The sequence below is a fragment of the Symphodus melops genome (genome assembly GCF_947650265.1).
Source record: "Symphodus melops genome assembly, chromosome: 19".
NCBI lineage: Eukaryota > Metazoa > Chordata > Actinopteri > Labriformes > Labridae > Symphodus > Symphodus melops.
In genome coordinates, this window is record NC_136709.1 from 8,066,747 (window position 1) to 8,087,793 (window position 21,047).

At 41.4% G+C, this 21,047-nt stretch overlaps 1 protein-coding gene across 2 annotated transcripts; it reads right to left on the minus strand.

Moving 5' to 3' along the window:
• Positions 1-1,981: 1,981 nt before the first annotated feature.
• On the minus strand, positions 1,982-20,702 carry clic4 (chloride intracellular channel 4). 2 transcript variants are annotated; one of them, XM_079370358.1, is made up of 7 exons: positions 20,564-20,702; positions 20,235-20,458; positions 7,633-7,742; positions 5,522-5,647; positions 5,105-5,211; positions 3,985-4,166; positions 1,982-3,843 (listed from the first exon to the last, which is right to left on the minus strand). In XM_079370358.1, the coding sequence occupies exons 2-7, from the start codon at positions 20,301-20,303 to the stop codon at positions 3,679-3,681; spliced, it is 759 nt and encodes a 252-aa protein (XP_079226484.1). In that variant the 5' UTR covers positions 20,304-20,458; positions 20,564-20,702; the 3' UTR covers positions 1,982-3,678. The 2 variants fall into 2 exon arrangements, with proteins under 2 accessions (XP_079226484.1, XP_079226483.1); XM_079370357.1 differs by having other exon boundaries at positions 20,235-20,702.
• Positions 20,703-21,047: the final 345 nt, after the last annotated feature.

Here is a 21,047-nt window from a genome sequence, read left to right on the forward strand (position 1 = left end):
ATGCAACTGTTACAGTATTGATGGCAGAACTTACAGTTCAAAAAAAAAATCCTGGTGGTAATTTGTTAATTAATTTACTTTAAAAAGTCACATTACAATACTCCTTTTACATCATGAAAGAGTTAAAAATGACAAATCTATAATCTGACTTAAATTCATAAACAAAGATGCATTACTTATCCAACTTAAGAACTTGAACACATCACAGTAGGACAAACACATTTGTAAATAACAGAAGTGTATTGTTATTATTCCTTTTGGCTGCTTGAGTTTAAGGAAACTGCTATTGATCATGCTGACTTAGTGTCACAGTGTTATGAGTCACTCAAGAAACTTTAATAGAACTAAAGAATAATTTTCTTATGAGTCACCCCAAGAGAAAATGTTTTAGGTCAGACTGCATTCCCAGAAAGTAAAAAAATAAATTATATATATATATATATATATATACATACATACATATATATATCATTCACGTCAATTCAAGGATGGAATCTTTCAATGACAAGGTTTTCCCTAGTTGCTAGTAGTAATTAGGGATATTGTGAGGTCCTCAGTGGGTTTCATACATAAGTTGTTTGTTTCACTTCAGTAATTTTTGGGATAGGGAGGCAATTGTATTAGGGTGATAGATACGCCTTACTTTATGTTATCCACATCATGTTATCCACGTCATGGTCTCACTGTGTACAGTGAGCCTTACATATTTGTGCCAATACCAAAAGAAACAAAAAGACAGCCCTTTTCAATGTGGCATCAATTTCAACAACACAGAACTACTGGCATTGTTCGTGACAGAGCCAGGAGTGGAGCCCCATGAGTGATGGACCACAATGATGACCAATAACTAAGACACTGTTATGTTACTGCCACACAGCTGCAAGCCTGTTTACAAGAAGTGATGGGTACTCGGGTTTCCAAACAAACCATTCACAAACAACTCCACCAGTTTTGCTTGATTGCCAGGTGACTCCATTGACACCAAGATACCACCTTGACGTTTTGCAGTAGGCCATGTGACCTGGACAATGAAACAGCGCGGGCTCACTGATGAGTGTCAGGTCACCTCGCACAGAAATGATGGTTCAGGGTTGCTGGAGAAGACAGGATGATCAAAAGGCCAAGATCAACACGGTCCCTGGGGTCCGCTTTGGTGGAGAAGGAGCAACAGTCTGGACATGCATTACCAGTCAGTGCAAAACAGATTTGGTGTTTGGAGATGGCTCAGACACTGCACGTTCTTACCTCAGAGACATCATAGAAGCCATCATCATCCCCCAATTCCGCCAGCACACCCCCAACTTTCTGTTCATGGATGATAATGCTTCACCACATCCTGCCAAAATTGTCACATCTCGACGTCAGGAAGTTGGAGTGCCTCATATGTTATTGCCAGCAATGTCTCCTCACCTGAACCCCATAAAGCACATCTAGGACCAGCTCAAGCAGCGACTTGATGCTCGTACTCTCCCCCCACATGACCTGGAAAAACTGCGTGTAGCGCTTGTGAAAGAGTGGAAGCCATTGCCTCAGACTGAGGCTGGTTAGGAGCATGTGACGTCGCTGTCAAACTGTCATTGCGGCAAATGGTTGACTTTGTCAATTTTGGTTATTTGGGGCGATCTTTGTTATTGTCTCGATGGTTGGGGTAATAAATATTACACTAATAAAAATAGTGCTTCTTCTTATTCATTAATAGTAATATCAAAGAGAACTATTACTTTTTTCATTAAAATTCAGACCAAATAGGAAAAGCACTCGTGTAAATAACAATATCCCCAACTTATTGTGAGTAGTGTACAAGTTCAATAAGAGGCTTGTTGTTTGTCCACTGGTATGGTGATGCAAGAATATCAAAGATGTTGGGGTCTTACAATGTTCTTTTATTTTGAAAGGGCAATATGGGTAAGGCATATTGGAACATCCTGTTAGCGGTAATCTTTCTGTTCTGTTCTTTTCTCTGGAAGAACACAAGTCAGAGTGCCAATAAGAAGTTTATTTCAATTCAGTCAATATTGTTAAAAAAAAAACAAAAAAAAAAAACCATGACATAGCTTGGATATCTTCTTTAACACTCCAATGCAATTATGAAATTATCTAAAGTGAAAAAAAAAAAAAAAAAACTTTCCTGCAACATGTCTGCTGAGAAGATCAAGTAAGGCAATGTGGAGATGGTTAATCTCAAATTGAGTTCAAGAATGTAACGAATGACCCATTTTTCCACTCAATTTTGATATGATTTATAAAGTTTAAAAAGTGAATGCCAAGAAAACCCCAAAAATATTCAATATATACAATTCCTTTTATCAAATTAGTTTGATAACAAATGTGGAAAAACATGACAATCTGCAGAAATCAAAACAGGTTTTGCTTTATCTGCAATAAAGCACTTTTGGAGCTACTGTTTCATAACATACATTCACTACATTAGAAATCAATATACATGCTGAATTGGACCTTGTAAATATATCTCAATGGTACTCCTTTGGATCAGTTTTGTCATAAATATCTTTAGCGTCGCCATGACTGGTGCCTGGTTGCACAATAGTATCCTTCATTCTGTACGCTACGAAGACGATTACAGTGAAAACGTGCTGTCTTTTGTTGGTGGTTTACATAGCCATAGTTCTTCTATCCACAGTGAGAGCAGAATAATGTGCCTCTTTTAGATCCACAAGGTTTAATCCAATCTACCGCTACAGTCATCATGTCTGAGTAAACACTTTACGTGTCTTAAAAGAAGAAAGCTTTGCAAGCCATTCACTCAATGTCTTTGTGTCTTTATGAACACTTTGTATGGCAATGTGGTGATTAAAATATGTACGCGCATCTTCATAAGCTCGAGGATTTGTTGGCTACATACCGTTGAATATATCATAGACCTCAGGTTAGATTATTCCTGAGTTAATTATGCAGCCAGTACAGAAAATTCCCTACTTTTCTACTGAGCTAACCTACAAAAGTTTGTTATTTGACAGAATGAGAAAATCATAGCATTAAACCAGGTAGCTTGTCCTGCACTTCAAATTATTTTGATTTATTTTAAACAGCTTAGAAACAAAGCAAAGCATCTCTCATTTGATACTTCAACCACTTTGGATTCACTTCAGCTTCTTCTTAGACCTTGAGCCTCAAACACTGAAGTTTCAACACTGTTTACGATGCCTCTAAATAAGTCAAGACAGGAAAAAAAATGCTTCTCAGTGTTTGTTTATAGCAATTCTATAAGGAGCTATTTCAATAATGAACAGAAAATCAACAACAACATCGGTGACGTTCTGCCTGCATGCAGACAGACAGAAGGTCAGCTTGAAGGTCACTTATCAGGGAGTGTGTCTGATATGGCTCCCAACATTGATAAGCTCTGATACACGGGTGGGTGCTTCTTTGTCGCCTCACCAACTAACATTAATAAAAAAAAAAGCAATTAACAAATAAAGAGAATCAGAGTTGACCAGTGCTGAATAAACTAAAAAGGTCTTTGTGTGGAAATGGCAGAAAAAAAGGCTGGAAAGGGTTCATGTGGTGGGTTCGCTCTAGATGAAGAGAGAAGGAAAAAAGTCCAGAAATGTTTCTTTCTCATGGATGAGCATGTCAGTCCCGATGCTGGGAGGGGGAGCTGTAGGGTTGTGTGGAGAGGTGGAGGTTACAGGGGGTGAGGGAACAGGACAGAGGAGCTTATTTGACCAGCCTCTTGGCTACGTCACCGTAAGCTATCTCGATTTCTTTGTCACTCGGGCAAGTGTTGGTGAACTCCTCTCGTGTGTAAGCGTAGTTCAGGTACTTCCAAATGGCAGTCATTTCTTTGGGGATGTCGAAACCTCTGTACTTCTTGGCCACCACCTGGAGGAAGGCATCAGAAGTTATGTGACCTTTATAAAGCACTGTAATGCTACTAAGGTCCCATGTCCACCTAGTTTTTCTACAGTTCCCTGTTATATCAATATTACTGTTACCATAGCTACATCAATGGATGCTGCTCACCTTGACTATATGCAACTTGGGCAGCAGGTTACAGTCAGCCAGAGTCATTTCATCACCGTCCAAGAAGTTACGACTGGAGACCTTGATGTCCTCGATGCTGTTGTGGTCGATCTCATCTGGCAGCGGTGAGCGAAGATACTCGTCCAGCTTCTGCAGAGTCTTTAGAAGTCCGCGCTCAAGAGCTGCAAAGAGACACAACAGTTATTTAACAGCACAACAGTTTTAATGCAAGGTCAATGAAAGATTCAGCATGTGCAAAACAGAGGCTGTTCCTGAAGCTTCCTACTAAAGCTGCTACACTCCTATGCTGATCAACCACATGGGGGCAGCATTTCATCAAAAGTGAACAGCTTTTGGCCATCCATGCATACGGAAACCAGAAATGAATGCATGAAAAATCAGAAACCATAACAGTGAAATACAATACTCTGCTACCTTATCAGAAATTATTTGAGAAGCTCATTGCCATTTTAAATGTGAACGGACTTATTATCCTTACAATCGTTCCATCTATTGGTCGATATATTATTAACTACTTCTATTGTGGAAAAATATGACATGAATTTGGTAGTCGGATAATAGATGTCTACTGAATTTATCCAATTCAGACTCTATTGACACAGCCTGGCTTTCACATCAACCTCACCATAGTTCAATATTTTCCCAGGAAGTAGAACAGCCAACTAAAACAAAATCTGGATATCTTTTAGACACCTCGAATATCGTTCAAGGGAGACGATTCAAAACATTGTTTTATCAAGAATGCAGCAGATTCAATGAGACAAATTTTTAATTGTATCATATCTGTCGTGACACGACCTTTTTAGAGCCAAAGCGAGATTCAAAATCCATAAGGAGTACTAGTTTATTATCTGGTTGAGCTGCTTTGTTGTTTCAGAGAACTCCAACAGGTGAGACATGGAACATTAGGGCAGGAAGAGGCAGCTGAACAAAAGCTCTGTGTTCTGCAGTATAGGCTGTAACACACCAATCAGGGGCTCCCAACGTCACCTAGCAACCACGACTCCGAGCAACCCTTATACATCTTAAAGGGTATTCTTGATCATAACCTGCGTTTGTGTGCGCGCGTGCATATTACAGACAGAAAGAGGAAATTTACCTTCGTTTCCATCTGGTTTTGAGTTCTTAATATAAGCTGAAAACTTGGCAAAGATGTCCATGCCAGCTGTGTTTGATTCTGGGTGTCTTGCACCAAGCTTGATGTACCTGTAGGTAAACACACATACAGACACACATACAGGTTAACACATGACGTACGTCAAGAAGTTAAACTAACTTGGTATTCTCTATATTATCCTCTCGGTCATTAAATCAGGAAATGCACTCTCCCTGTTGAAATAACGCTATACTTTAATGTGTGAATGTACATCACAGTGTCTCACTATTCAAAACAATTATTTAGCTTAAAAAAGTAAGTATTTATTTATTTATCTTGTTATTAATTGCAGATGGACAAATTGTTGATTTTAAGGGACTTTTAATCCAAATCTATGAAAACAGTAAATCAAGCGCTCACTTGGGTGGGCAGAGGACATCTTCAAGGAACTCCTCAATCTTGTTGACATCAGTTTTGACTTCCCCGTTGAAAGTAATAAAGGGAGGGTGTGTGCCTGGGGCCAGGTTCTGGAGGTCTGCGGGCTTCCTGAAAGAGAAGTAGAGCAACTTTAGTGACTGAAGGGACTCAGCCATAAAACAGACTCAAAAATAATGAAAAACATTAATAAATATGCTTTTTTTTTTTAAAAAGAAGCAGGAGCAGCTCAGTCCATGTGGACTTGGGTTGGGAACCGGAGTCGCCGGTTCAAGTTCCGATAAAGACCAAAATATGAATGTTAGTCTGGTAGCTGGAGAGGTGCCAGACCACTTCTCGGGCACTGCCACCCCCACCAGCTCAGGAAGCGCCTCTTGTGGGCGGCTACTGCACTCTGGCATCTCTCCATTAATGCATGTCCACAGGTCATGTTTATGTGTGATTCAGGCCTGTGTGTGTGAGACGCATGTCTCAAAAATAACAGTGTGTGAACCAGAATTTCCCCCTCTGGGATTAATAAACTGTGTGTGTATCTATTTTTTTTACACCATGGCTACACAGGGATCTATCTTTACTATGTGTGTGTTTTTGTCCGTCTCCATGAGTGTGTTTGTGTTTTCCATGCAGCCTTCAAACCAGCACAGATGTCTCTGGCAGGCAGATGCCACTGACACAAAAACAAAAATGAGCAAGTGTGGACTGATTTGTGATGTGTTAAATCTCCTTGACTGCTGGAGCCTTGTTTATTGGTGTTAACCAGCAGACACTGTGGATCCACTTTGATCTAACGCTAGTAGCATCTACATCTGTTAACGACAATCCTAAACAGTCCAGCTTGACAATGTCAACACTGATAGCTAAATTCTGGGACAAGCCATCTAAGGGCACAAAAAAAGAGGAAGTGACTTCATCTCTCCGGCACGCAAACGGGGAAGTGGCACCCTCACCCAATGATATCACTGAGGAGTGAAGTTGCCTTGAGAACAACAGGCTTTTAATGGAGAAATAAATAATAACAGCATAGCTATGAACCAAGAGAGAGAAAAAAAAAACATCGACGAGCAGTGAGCAGTGACTGTTAACAGAAACAGTCACATGCATTGCTCTTCCATTTAAATATGACCATAAAAGAACCATAAATGTGTCATACCGAGCCTTCTTAACATAGTCCTTCTTCATGTTTAGTCAAGATTATTGACACTTTATAGAATAGAAAACTCAGTCTCAATCCAAATGAAAAGACGTCATAAATGAAGCTCCAAGTGGTCACTTATGTTTAATAAAGCATTGTTTGAGCATCAAGGGGTAAACAGACAAGTCAAGTAGGCGGACATCCTTCATTGCCTTTAACAGGATATCAGCGAGCTTTGTTTTATGTAACACGCCCTCTGCCAGGCAAACTACATGCAAATAAAACCCCAAACGTCACCCTTCATCATTTCCAATGTGCTGGCATATAGGAATTCCAAATCTCTAGTCAAACAGACATTGTCATCTTCCTAAGTACAATATTTATCCAGTCTATCTGTCTGCATTTCCCAGAAGCGAAGGCTCCAGTTGAAAATCTTGAAGCTCTGGCTCATGCACACACGAGGAGGAAGACCATATAAACCACAGACATCTGACCATGCCTGAAATAATCTGGCACTTGCCCATCCTGCATTAGTCCAAGTGGAGAAAAAAACATGTAGGGGGTATTTAGATGAATCATACACACAGGAACACAGTGGGTTTGGTAAAGAGCTTCTGGTATCCACATGTGAAAGCACGTTTGCTTGCAGCTGGAAAATAAAATTGCACTTCAAATTGCAGAGGATCACAGTTTTGTTTTGATCCTAGGAATGAAAAATAACATGCTCCCTACCAAAAACCTAGGCAGGAAGTAAACGGACTGGAAAACCTTAAATAGCATCTCCAGAGTATGAAAGTTCAGTTTACTCCGACCGTCCCCAGCCTGGGAATGGGTCATGGGAAAACAAATAAGCAGTAAAGGAGGCAGTGAGCACGTTTGAGGTGATGCTAGATCAAAGCAAAAAAAAGGATATGGAGAAAAAGGAAAGAGAGAGGAAGGGAGGGGAAAAGTGAGCTGGACCCACCTCTTGAGGTCGACTGTGGTGACGTTGAAGACGACTCCTTTAAGCCACAGGATCATGAAGAGCCTCTGGGAGAAGGGGCAGTTCCCGATGCTCTCTCCATCACTTCCCGCCTTAAATAAGCAGACAGATAAGCGAGTTAGAAGAACAGCATATTGACTATCAGCAGTACACTGCACTAGGTGCCATGAAGACTCAGTGCAGAAACGGCACCTGATCATATCTAGAGATACCAGCAAGAGCAGGGTGGGGCCGTCTCAGATGAAATGATTACAAGCATAAAAACACAAGACAACACTGAAGCCCCATTTCCACCAAGCGGTTCGGTATGGATCAGTACAGATGGTATGGTTTGGTTCAGTAAAGCCTGATCCTTTTTGCATTTCCACAGCAAACCATCATGCCCCATTTGGTAGGCGCCTAAGCCAGATGCCGATAGCCGTATGAGCTACTTTATAGCGCCACATCATAGCAGCTAATAGCTAACAGCTAACCCGCTAAATTCATCAAAGGAGAAAAACAAAACCAACGATGAAAGAAATCCAGCATTTCATCCACTTGGCATGTGGCTCTTTGTTACAAAACTCAAATCAAGTTTAGTTTCAGAGAAGGCTGTGTGCCGCGAGGAGAAATACAGACTTGATTAAACTAAAATAAACTGGAGGGGTCGTGTTTGGCGCTGTCGCGCGGAAAGTGACGATTCTTTCAACCAATCAACCGACTGCAGCTTTTATCGCCACCTTTTAGGGTTGGATCGATATACTTGGCACCCCAACAGAACGGTCCCAAAAAAGTAGGTCCAGGTTGGTAATTTGGGGATCTTTCCCGGCTTTAGTCTCTGGAAATGACACAAAATGTGCGCTGTACTGAGATGAACCAAACAAAACCTCTTGGTGGAAGCGGGGCTTATGAAACAGTTCTATTCCACTGATAGCTCTTGGTCTCTAGCAGAGAGTTAGAAGGACAACAAATGGTTCCAGACAATCTTGATTAAGATCACATCCTTGTTGCACAATTTATGGCCACGAGCATTTTACTGCACCCAGACAAAGAGGGCCTCGAGACATTACGACCTTCCCCTCCCTAAAAGACTTTAGTCGGAAGGAAAGAGTGAAGAGCTTGTTTGAAGTACTTAAGTACAGCACACTTTCCCTCCATATAAGTGGAGAACTGCTGAATAGGAGTAAGAGGAGACGTATGGAGGGATTAAGACTAACACGGCCTCTTGTGTCCTCCTTTGCTGCAATGCACAAACACAAGACTTGAATGGTAGCAGCAAAGGGATCAATACAGTTGATGTGTTTCTAAAACTTCATGCTCAGGGTTTAGTGCTCGACCCTAAACAGGCTTAGACTGGAGAAGGGACTTTAAAAACAGTTTAATTATAAACTGACATTTTAACAGTTAAATCAACAGAACAGTCACATCTGCCCGCAAATGATACAAAAAACAATAATGTAAGCTGGTTTTAACTGGGAAGTCTCCCGACAACAATTCATCTGTCACGCACTCTCTTTATCCAACTTTGAATTACACTTCAACTCGCAGCCTTTTATGGTGTGCAGAAGGTGCAGCAGAGGACAAATATGGTGTGGTGTCTACATCAGAAGCCAGAGGAGGCTTTATATTTGATAAACTTAGCTTTTTGTTGCAGTATCTTAATGAAATCAGCAATGCTGCTGACTGAGACACTGCTCCAAGAGACTCATTTCAAGTCAAACTTGGAAAAACCAAACGCAAACACTAGAGCCTTTTTTTACATTGGGATACCAACAAATCCCCGCCATCACTATGCCAGTCTCTGTTATGTACGTTGCTAACAGATTTCTAATAATGTGTTGTGCATTACAAGAACACATAGAATCAAATCATTGATCAAATGAGCTCAACAACAGTCCTTCATATCTGTGGTTGTGAACCATCTTCAATAGTGGACTTTGTTCTCGAGTGTTCAGCCTAAAAGCTCCTTGCTGGTGCGTACAGCCTGGCTGCTGTTGTTCTCTGTGTCACGCCCAGTGGGATGGCTCTGTTTGATCTGCCTGCTGGCTCCCATTGTGCCGTCCTCTCCCTCTCCCCCCTCTGAGTTTAATATCTGAAAGCGTGGATTAGAACACGGCTTTTGTTCAGCTAATGAAAGTCCCCTTTTTATTTTACATGATTTAATTCGAAAACAAAGTTTCGCTACAAACATTCTGCTTGCATCATGGCCATCACTAGACTAGACTAGCATTAGCCGATTTAGAGAAGATCAGAAAGACCTCAATGGGAAGCCTGGCTGCTGTTGTTCTCTGTGTCACGCCCAGTGGGATGGCTCTGTTTGGGATGATAAGTCCATTTTCCCAACAGTGCTACACCTGCAGAGAACCATTCAGTTGTTTTTTTTTTTTTGGGGGGGGGGGGGGTAATGAAGCACAGCAACAGTCCCCATAGCAATGGCCAGTTACATATGACATAGGAAGCAGAGCTCAAAGCATTACGGGGCCAGGATGACACGATTCTAGCTAAAATGTGATTTTATTTTATAATTTTCTCCCTTTGTGTTGAGGTCACAACAAAAAAAATTTCTGGCGCTCAAAATAAAAAGGTGGTGTCTAGCGCTTTTAACAGACACAACCAATAATAATAATAATAATAATAATAATAATAATATTATTATTATTATTAAGTGGGAGTTCAACTTTAAAGGTTCCTGAAAAAAACATCTCTTTACATTTCTCGTTATATAACACTTAAAGGCACAGTGTATAAAATCTACCACTAGGGGGCTCTCAATCAAAACAATAACAAAAGATGACGTCGATGGTCTCGGGGTATCATGGGAGTGATTCTTTCTGCTGATTTGCCATAATTTAGAAATAAGATCACTTGTATGCATCACTCGAGATTGTGATTTTTTAACGAGTCATCATGCAGCCAGGGATTTACCAATACACAGGTAAACTGTCGAAAATTAACTCTTTTTGTACAAAAGGAAAATGTAAACCACATGCCTCATTAACATATCTGAATCAAAAAAGAAGTTTTCTGTGTCCCACAATATGCTGCTTTAATTTGAGTTCATATTTAAGTTCTGGGTGGCCGAGGAGAGAAAGACATTTCACACTCTTCTTTCTCCCTCTCAATCTGTTCCCAGAGTCATTGCACGCTGGAGTCCTGACTCCTGCTCTGCCAAGAGCACTGACAGCCCAGATCTGAGAGACATACCGCTACAGATTTTACAGGAAACAGAAGTGAATTAGAGACTACAGGTGGTGGGACAACGAGTGGTAATATTTGCTTTAAGTAGTAGGCTGTGTGCTGCCAGGCATGCTGCTTGATTCTTCTTCTTCCTTTATCCCTCCTCCCTTATCCTGGGCCTCTCTCTTCAGTTACTGGGGGGTTGGGCATTTGGGGAGGAGGAAGAAACTATTTGAGAAATGTCCTGTAACTCTGTAACTCCATCCACCAAGGAGGGAACTGTGTTTAGTATTAGGACGATGAGAAATTGACGCCTTACATTTCAAACAAGTATGTAATCCCCAGGAACCACACAACAATAAAGTGACACACTGCTGTCAAAATTAAATTCATTTAAAAATGAGTTTGTTTTCTGATATATGTGGCAACCTCAGAATATAGAACCCCCTTAAAACTGGACCAGTATATGAAGCCACTGACTTAAAGCTTGAAACGTTGTCGTCCACCACCCTGTTCATGTCTTCAAAGTGCCACTATTAGGGTGTGACATTTACAAAAGAGCTTCTGGAAAAAAAACCTTCTATACAGCTTCAACAACACAAAGTGCTTTTTGTTAGTTGAGTTTCTGGGCTGAAACCAGTTTGCATCGAGGAAGAGAAAAAAACCAAAAAAAAACACACTAATAAAATCCCACCAGGCAGGCGAGAAATGATTGTGAATGGACCCTTATAAGGAAAGGCATGGCAGTTGAAAAAGAGATTTTCCAAGAAGTAAACGAGCAATTTGGTTCCAAACACGAACGCCATTCCCAGCGATGCCTAGCAGTGCCCAGTTTGTAGCCAGCCATTTTGCCTCCTCTCGTCTGAAACGGCTCACATGTTTCAGAAGGTCACAACATGAAGAAGCAGACTAAGGCCCCGTGTCCACCTAGCGTTTTTTAACCGGGCAGTAAAGCGCTGGCTGTGCGCTGAGAAGCACTCGCATGAGCGTTTTGTGTGCCGAGAGAAAAAGCGCTGCACGTCAGCTCTGTCTCCATGACAACACTTTGTTGACAACGGCTGCTGTATGAACAACACGGCTCCGTTACTTTTTACTGCATGTTTTTATATTTGAGATTGTTTGTTCCCTTTACTATGAGCATTATTCAGAAAATTCTCACCCTGTTCCAGTGATACTTCAGGCCTACTAAAATGAAATAAATATGAAACTGAAACAGCCAAGACCAACACCTCCGCCATTGTTTTTGGTTGCCAAGGTGACGAGTACCAGCCTTTCAACCTTGTGATTGGTTCGCTGAAAAAAAAAAGAGCTGGTGATGCCAGCAGCGGCTTTTTGAAAAGTTGAACGATTTTTAACTTGAGCGCTCGGAGCGGCCGAACAAAAACGACAGAGCGCTTGTTTAAAAAGACGCTGGGCGCTGCGCTTTACATCCAGGTGACCGCTTTCTGCTGAAAACGCTCTCTACCCATTAAAAATAACAACAACAAAAAAGACGCCGACGCTGAGAGAAATATGCTAGGTGGACACAGGGCCTAAGGTGTTCTGGCACAAACTTCTCCAACAACTAAGGTGAGAGTGAAAGGCTTGAAGAGATCAGAAAGCTCCAGAAACACTTCCATAAAGGTAACAACTAGCCTTAGAAAGAGGCGGAATTAGTTTTCCCCAGATGCGAAGCAGCAACAGCTGATTACCACTGACAGACTCTCGAGCTTTATTTAGGCTAACTGGATTGACCATGAGTCAACAGATGCCTGTTTATACGTATGCCAAACACACACAGCTGCCGTGGAGGGTGTGAGTCAAGTACCAGTCGGATGTTATCTACGAGCTGGTGACCAGGACTGCATGGCCCCGCAGCAGTACAATGAGACCTCAGTCAGCACAGGAGCAGTGATGTCTAAAAACCTTTCCTCTACTCAACACACTCATTTCATAAACCTATATCACTTCCCTTATCATCACTCATCATCAGCTTGCGATGGAATGACACGTATCAGGAGTCATGATGACGGTTCTAGGCCTTAACTTTATGGATTTAAGAAATTTTTTTAAAAAAGAGTCCTTTTTTTTGCTTGTTATAACCAACCACCTCTGCTCTACAGCTGCTGACACTCTCCATATTCACCGGCCAAGGTGGCAGTTAAATGAAAAAAATCACCGGCCAAACATGTTTTTTAAACCAGTCGAAAAAACAAATGGTGTGTTCGTGTCACATACACATTTGTTACAGTACAATTAATTAACAAGACATTTTGTTCTGTTGAATCAACCACAGATTTAAGTCACAGATTCATTATTAGTTATTAGATGCAGAAATCGAGAAATTAAAAAAAAAAAAACATATTTGCTGGCCTTTATTTTTTAAATAGGTAGTTCCCAGAGCCTGCCTGCTCCCCTCAGAACTTTTCAGTCTGTAATATACGGGAGGGGGTCCGTTTTCTCTTGATGTATCTTTGACAACATTAGACTCTTCATATAATCAGCCTGTTCATTATTAGACGTGTGTGTATCTTTAACTGCTCCTGCTGCGCGTGCATTCAGCGCGCACTACCTGCAGTGTTTCTAACACAGATGCATCGTTTTTTATTACTTTATAGTTAAACATTTACCCGCTCTGACGCAGATATCCCTCTGAAATGTACTCAAACGGAAAGTCTACCCACATTTGGCGCTTGGCTGGTGTTGATTTCGGACTCATTTTTTAAAAATATCGATGTGAACCAAGACAACTTTGAATTTTTAACTCCCTTACAAATAATCTTTACATCCCGACTTATTGGTATACAAGTTTACAGTTGCAGCTGTTAGCATTAAGAGACAATACACCCTGTTCAGGCAGGGCATGGTCCTCCTAGTCTCAGCTCACAGTCTATTTATAGCGACATACGTAGAGGCCCATTCTACCCTCCCCAACATGCTTCATTTTCTAAATTGGGTGGGCTGCTCTGCAAGTTCAAGACACGCTTTGACCGAATAAGGAACTGACGATACATCGAGCTGCTTTCCTCCTCCTGCTCTGACACACAGCAGGAATGTCCGTTTGAGATTGGGCAGCCATGGAAACCTCATAGCAACGCCACTCCCTGTTAGCTGGACAAGTACTCAGACTGGGATGGGGTCAGGACTGTGACCACACCAAGCAGTTAAAAATCACAGCTGAATGATTCACTCTAAGTCTTAGTTGACTTTGCTGGAGTGAATCAGGTGGAGGGGGTGAGTAAGGTTGCTGGAACATATACTGCCCTTATGTCCTGCTGCATAGGCTGGTCAGAGGCTGACGCAGCAGCCGGGGGTGGGGGGGTGGTTGTCTGAGCAAGAAAGACAGTTTCTAACTTCTGTTCTAAGACAGAAAACCCTCAGTTTTTAAAGGTTGATGAAAAAGCCATTACACTGGCAAGATTCATACTGCTGATACATTATCAGTGTTTACATGCCAAACAAGTGTAATATTTCAAGTCTACTAGGTCAGATACTCAACAACTTCCTGAGCCTGATTTTCATCAAACAACATGAGTAACATTTCTTAAATATCCACACAGCTTTAAGTCAAAAACATGCAAAATCACACACAGTACATGTGAACATTTTGTAAAGAAGAGTGTAAGGTCAACAGTGCATCTAATAGCAGCTTTCAGTACACAATGAAGTCTACTTCAGTTATCAACAGTCATTACGTTTGGCCACGTGTTTGAATGAGCACTAAACTGGTTGGGTAATGAGAAATTAGCCTCAGACCGATGAGTGTACAGAGGAGACAGATTTGGAAAGGCCATCACATCCCTGGTGTGGCTCTGACTCGCGCTGACATCACTCTGTGGAAACTTCAGGACTTCCAGCCAGACAGAGGCCTACTGTGTTGGAGCCCATGAGGGCCGTCGAAAAGTCTCTCCAAATAGCCGGTTTAAGTGTCTGAAAAGGAACTGTATGGTAATGACTAATGCAGATCCAAAGTGATGGAGAAAATAAGCAGACAGCCGTGTGGGAGATCAGCATGGACCATCAGTCATCTTTTTACACAGACCATTGTTTCAAGTGTCCAACACAAACAATGATCCCCCATACTAAAGTCAGACTCTCCAAACAGCAGCACATTCATAGACAGTGTCACTTCTGTTTTTCCTCAATTTTCTATAAGAAAGATTTCATATGAAAACTGGCCTCCACTTATCTGTTAAAGTATCCAAAGCATCCAAATATCCATTTTAAACCCAAGTGACCCCTGCAGCAATTCCCTATGGACTATTGTTTCATCTTGACAGCTGCGTGACCCAGCCTTTGGCACCAACACAACGCCAGCATGCTATTAAAACATATATGACAAATATGCATGGCAGCAAATGATAGGCTCATCAGTAATACTGAGCAGACTCTCTCTCTCTCTCTCTCTCTGTGCTTTCTAATGGCTCTAACCTGAAGGTTCTAAAGCCTGATCTATTTATCAGCCAACCTATAATATCAGCCGATATTAGCATATCCAGTAACTACTATTATCCTCTTATTTGATCACAGATGTTTGCTTATATGACTGAAACTGTCAAATAGTATTTAATGTGCATCATTGTATTACAGTAGCAGTCCAGAGCAGAGTGTGCTAAATGGATTACAACAAGCATCATCACCCTGCAGACTGTCAGGCGGTATGGTACATGCATGTAAAAGGGCAGTAACTCTCCAGTTGAGTTACCTTTTTTCTTCAATAAATATCTTTTCCTTGACTGTTTGATAACTGCATTTGAGGGATCAACATAATAAATATATATAAAGCTAAAGTATGTCAATGTTTCTCTACAGATCGATCAAAATTTGATCCACCCCCCCCCCCGATATCGATGCGGGTATCAGCTCCAAAAATTCCATATCTGTTGGGTCCGAGCAGATTCTGAGCCATTCAGAAACATGCAACTTTAGACATTCAGAAACTTCCTTATTCTTTCAAATCATAGCACTCAAACACCCACAACACTTAAGGAATAGCTCTCACACACACACACAAGCCAGTAAGTTGACATGAGTATAGACTTTTATGTATTACACAAGAATAGACTTACAAGTCTAACATTTCACTTCAACACGGAATAATTTGAAGTGGCAAAAAAAGTGGAACCAGCAGAACCACTCCTTTATTGGGGGTGTCTTGCTAATTGCCTATAATTTCCACCTGTTGTCTAGTCCATTTGCACAACAGCATGTGTAATTGCATGTCAATCAAAGTGGACGGTTTGATTTCACAGAAGTGTGATTGACTTGGAATTACATTGTGTTGTTAAGGCGTTCCCTTTATTTTTTTTGAGCAGTGTATATTGCAGGCATAATCGTACAATGAATGATCATCTTTCCACTTCTTCTCATTCTGCCGACTGAAATGTGAAGGGTTTAATCTTTCTTCACAGATAAATAGAGCGTGGATTGTGATCTAGGACACTGTTCATCTTGAAAGGAGGATGATCATGAGTCAGGAGAAATGCTTCGCCATCCTATCCTTATCTGCGGTGACGAGCACAGCACATGAAACACAAGTAGACGGGATCATGTTGAGACACTAACAGGTTGAGTTACATGTGCAGTAAGCGGGGCAGATTCTCCTCCGTTAAGGGGTCACACAGCTCCTCTGACCGGGAAGATGATGTAACAAAGAGGCGGAGGAGGAGCTGATGAAGTAAAGCGTACAGCACTATACGTTAAACCAGGAATCACTTTCTTTAAAGTCTCTGATCTGTGTTGTTCTAGGTAGGCCTAACTCCCCGTTCTTCAGCACAGACCAGAAATGCCTCATAACTGGCTTCCTGGCTGAGACAAGTTTTTCCTCCATGTTACCCAATGAACGAAGCTTTTCTACAAGATACGTTGTTAAAAACATGATTTCATGCAGCACAAATACATAGTCAGGTTATAATCTACAAAGACACAATGGTCTTCTCTAAACACTGTCCCATTCGATAAAAAAAAATTGGTGCATTACATTCCACCAGTCGACAAGACAATAACTAAAAGGAAGAAGGGTCAAGCAAATTCGCTGTGCAGTGATAAAACACCATCCAGCGACAGTATAGCACTCGGCAACAGCAGCAACCCGTTAATTATTGTTCCCTAACGTCACGCTGACTGCAGCATTGCTGTGTGATCGGGAAACACAAACTGAGCGATTGATTTTTCTATAAAAAAAGGCCGTACTTAATTGTCTCAGATGTGACCCATGAGGGAGAAGAATGGTCAAAAATGTCAGCTTAAAAAGAAACGTGCAAACAACACGCAGAAACCTGTTTGAAATTAAAGCATTACCACCCCCACCCCCCCCCCAGCCCCCCATGGGTTAACCTTTGGATCAACTTTACTGGTTAAGTCTTCAACCATGCATGTAAATTCATGAAACAGCATCGCATAGAGGGTTGAACAAGGTCATTGTGTTTCATAAAACAGCATATCACAAGGCATGCAGTCACATGTTGACGCTGATAGCACAATATGAAAAGTGCAGCTTTCTTAATGAGCCTTTTGTAGGGAGCACATGGACTGGAATATATGTTCTCACGTCCAGAGGAACAAGAGTTAAACCTTCAGGGACATTTTATTGTGTTGATCATTGATTGTTTCCACAGGGTTGTCTGACAATGCACATCGTGATCCTCCCTACAGAGGTGTTCTTTGTCAGCATGCCCTAGGCTTCCGTTGCCACGGTTCCCATGGGACTGTCCCTAAGGACACAAATAAACAGACGAGTTTCAATGCCAACCAGATTTAAGAACACCTCTGTTGCAGCTGGCAGAAGCATGGATGTCTTGGGGGTGGCAGAAGGCTTACAAAACCAATAGTGTGACCGTGGCACACTTGCAGTTAAAAGAGGCCTATAGAAGTAGAGATAAAGCCAGCCTGTCTGTGTCTCTTCCCTCATCTGTATTCTATTCAGCGGCATACGGTCTGGGCACACTCTGGTAGTGGATGACTCACTGGCATGCGAAAATGAAGGCTGAGTAAATTTGTGAAGCTGTAAAACTGAATCAAAATGTAAAACAAAACAAAAAAAAAAAAAAACACTCTGGGACAGAGAATGAATAAATATAGGGCTTATCACCAAAGAGATGTTGGCGCAGCTTTCAAGTTCGGCTAATTCAATCAAACAGTGCTGCAAACAATAATGGAATGGAAGGACATCAGTTAATAAGAGGAAATAATTCAGATACTTTACAATGGGTTGTCAAGAACATCACAACCTAATTACATTTTCTGGGGTCACGATTTAGGTCACTATTGGTTATATTGCTTCCATATCAATTTAATGATGCGCATACATGACTGATATACCAAGAGAATACGTTACAGTGCACTGTTTCCCACACATCAACAACACCCATAGACCGAGGCTTCCAGGTATATTTATGGCTGCCCAAACATATTTCCTAAAAAAAAACATTACTTCATGCAGCTGAACTTTTTAAAATGAGTTTCTTCATTATGGAATTTCGAATTTACCAACTATCAAAACATATACACAAGATTTCAGGTTTCACATTTATACTCTGGAGCCATATCCTTCATGTTGGTGCCATTTAAAACAGATATGGGTGGATGCTTCTCATCATCCTCAACAGCACACAGACTAACACTCATATCAGCAAAACAATATCTAATCTACTGTATTGTGATGAGGTCAATGGTCCATTCTCCCTATTACTAAGCCATTACAGCATGCTCATTTGCAAATGACAGCAATAAAAAGTTGACAATGACAAACTTAAAATTCACGCCACTTAAAGTTCCTCACACAATGTGACAACAGTGTCAAAAACACTCCACCTCATCAAAGTTGCATAATCATCAAATAATCTCTGACCTGGGACAGTCAGCTGTTCTAAATGGGTAAACACGGTTTAGAGTGAACATCCAGACGCTGTGGTAACTCATGTTCTAAAAGCATGATGAGTCCGCTTGGATACCTGGCAGAGCCCTAACAGATCTCACACTGTTGTGTGTTGAGAGCACACACTGTTATCAGCTGTTCCCAGACGCCAGGCTTGCAGCAGAGTGTCTATGGCAACCCATGTGTCTTCCATTGTCTTACATGGCTGTTTTTAATACAGCACAGTGAGAATAATGGCATCAATAATGGATTCAGGCATGTCATGTCAATACATTGCAGGCATTGCAGGTTGTTAGCCTATCATGCACACACAAGGGAAAACTCATAATGGAAGAAAAGTCTGGTCGGTAAACAACGGGCTGTACAGAGAGTCTGAGGAAGGAGGGGCGAAAGCGGAAGAGCTGGCCACATGTGTTAACCTGCCAGGCCAGGGAATGATGTAACCTCTTATGCAGGCTGTGAGAAGAAGTTAAGAGTTTGTTTCCATCTATTCTGCCACGACAATCAGAGGCCTGTTTCTAAGCTTCATTTAGACCTTGATAAAATGCCTTCTCTTTCAGAAATACACAAAACAAAGAGAGAAGTTTTTGTTTTAAATGAATCTGAAAAATACACAACATGAAAGTCAAGCTTATCAAAAGCTAATTGTAACATATGAGAGCAAAATATATAGGCCCGAGATACACAATATAGCATGTTCAAGATTTAATTAAATGTAAATAAAGTAGATCTGAATATAACCCTCTCCTTTATTAAGCTCAATAAAACTTGCACGCAGGATTTTCCAGGTTTTTCCACCGAGTGTTTGCTGTAATGGTCAGTGACTACATGGCACACGCCCTCTCCCAGTCAAAAGAAGGACCCCCATTACTCACTCCCAGCTCAACGCCCCCCTTTTTTACTTCTCCCTGCCATTTTCCCGCCCTGAAGCAGCAGGATGAAGAATGGAAAACAGCCATCCACCTTCACCATCTCACTGCAGCAGCATGGACAATTTGATGCATGGCTACAGTTTTTTTGAAATTATGTACCGGTAGTTGAATATATCTTAAAGTCATAAAGAGCTGATCTGAGTCTATTCATTAAACGACCCAATCTATCACATTATCTCCCTCTATCCCTCTGTGAAAAATGAAACTGTAAGAAGTGTGTAAATGATGAATCTGCTGCGAAGGACCACAGTTAGGTTGGGAGCTTTTGTTAGGCGCCTGAAGCATGGCAGTCTCCTCTTCTTCCCTCGAAACTGCATCCGCCCTTCTTCTGACACTACAGGCTCCACATGGCCACAAAGGGCAAGGAGCGTTTTTACAAAAACGAACAGAAAGAATTTTCTCAAATTGAAAGAAGATCCTCTATGAATCAAATACAGACAACCCGGTTAGTTATCGACAACGTCGGGATAGCATAAAGGGTTTTAAAAAACTAACGTTACTTCATTTCAACGATACTGAATATGACGTTTCATTCCAAATCAGCAATAAAGCCTCCATCATCAAATATATACTGAATTGTTTTGTAGTTCAGTAAGTCCAAATGACAAACTTTTCCGATGTGTTTCGTGCTGTGGTCTTACCTTCACAAACAGCTCGATAACGGGCTCATTATCCGCCTTTACTCCGTTCTGCGGTACAGACAGCGACATAGTTTGTACTAAAATGTAAACTTCTGCTAACAAAGATTCGTTTTTTTTCTGTCCACCACGCCTGGACACAGCTTGATCCGCTTCTCTTCTCCACCACTTTTTTTCCGCACTCAAGTCCAGCAGGCGCTTTCCCCCCCTCTCTCCCTGAGGAGGACCTGGTGGTGATGGCAGCAGCAAAAAAAAAAAGGGTCTGCTTTGGCAGAGCGGACAAAGAGACTACGGTGATTACTGGATACGATTTATTCAACGTTGTAATATACCTTAAACCTAGCTGAATTACATGGACATAACTGAACTCTGAAGCTCTTTATGCTGGTAGAGTAGTGATGCCAAGGAGAGCCTGAGAGAAGCTACGGTGATATTTAATGCTGTGACGTCACCAGAAGCGCATACATGTGAAGGGTGGGAGGGTTCGAGGAGGGAGTCTCCTGACTGGGAGGAGACACAAAGAGGATGACAAAGCTGCTTCATGACTGCAGCGACACTACTTAAGAGTATGTAACGTCTGTTTCGTTCACCATAGAAACGTCTGCATTAAATCAGGGAATGAAACGATTTCAAATACCAACCTTAACGTTCCCTTTAAAGAAAACCCAGCGTACATTAACGTCTTTATATTACATTGGCCAGTGCGTTTCACTTACGCGCATCTATTCTTCAAATTACATTGACCTCTGCGATACTTTCTCATGAGTACTAAAACGTCTAAGCTCAAATAACTCAGATATTACTCTCAAGTATGTT

Bases quoted from the DNA above. Each gene is read 5' to 3' on its own strand.
- clic4 (XM_079370358.1), bottom strand. From the start codon at position 20,303: ATGTCGCTGTCTGTACCGCAGAACGGAGTAAAGGCGGATAATGAGCCC. The intron at 7,743-20,234 runs GTAAGACCACAG...TGCTTATTTAAG, and splicing joins TTATCGAGCTGTTTGTGAAG to GCGGGAAGTGATGGAGAGAG. The intron at 4,167-5,104 runs GTAAATTTCCTC...GTCTCTTTGCAG, and splicing joins AAAACCAGATGGAAACGAAG to CTCTTGAGCGCGGACTTCTA.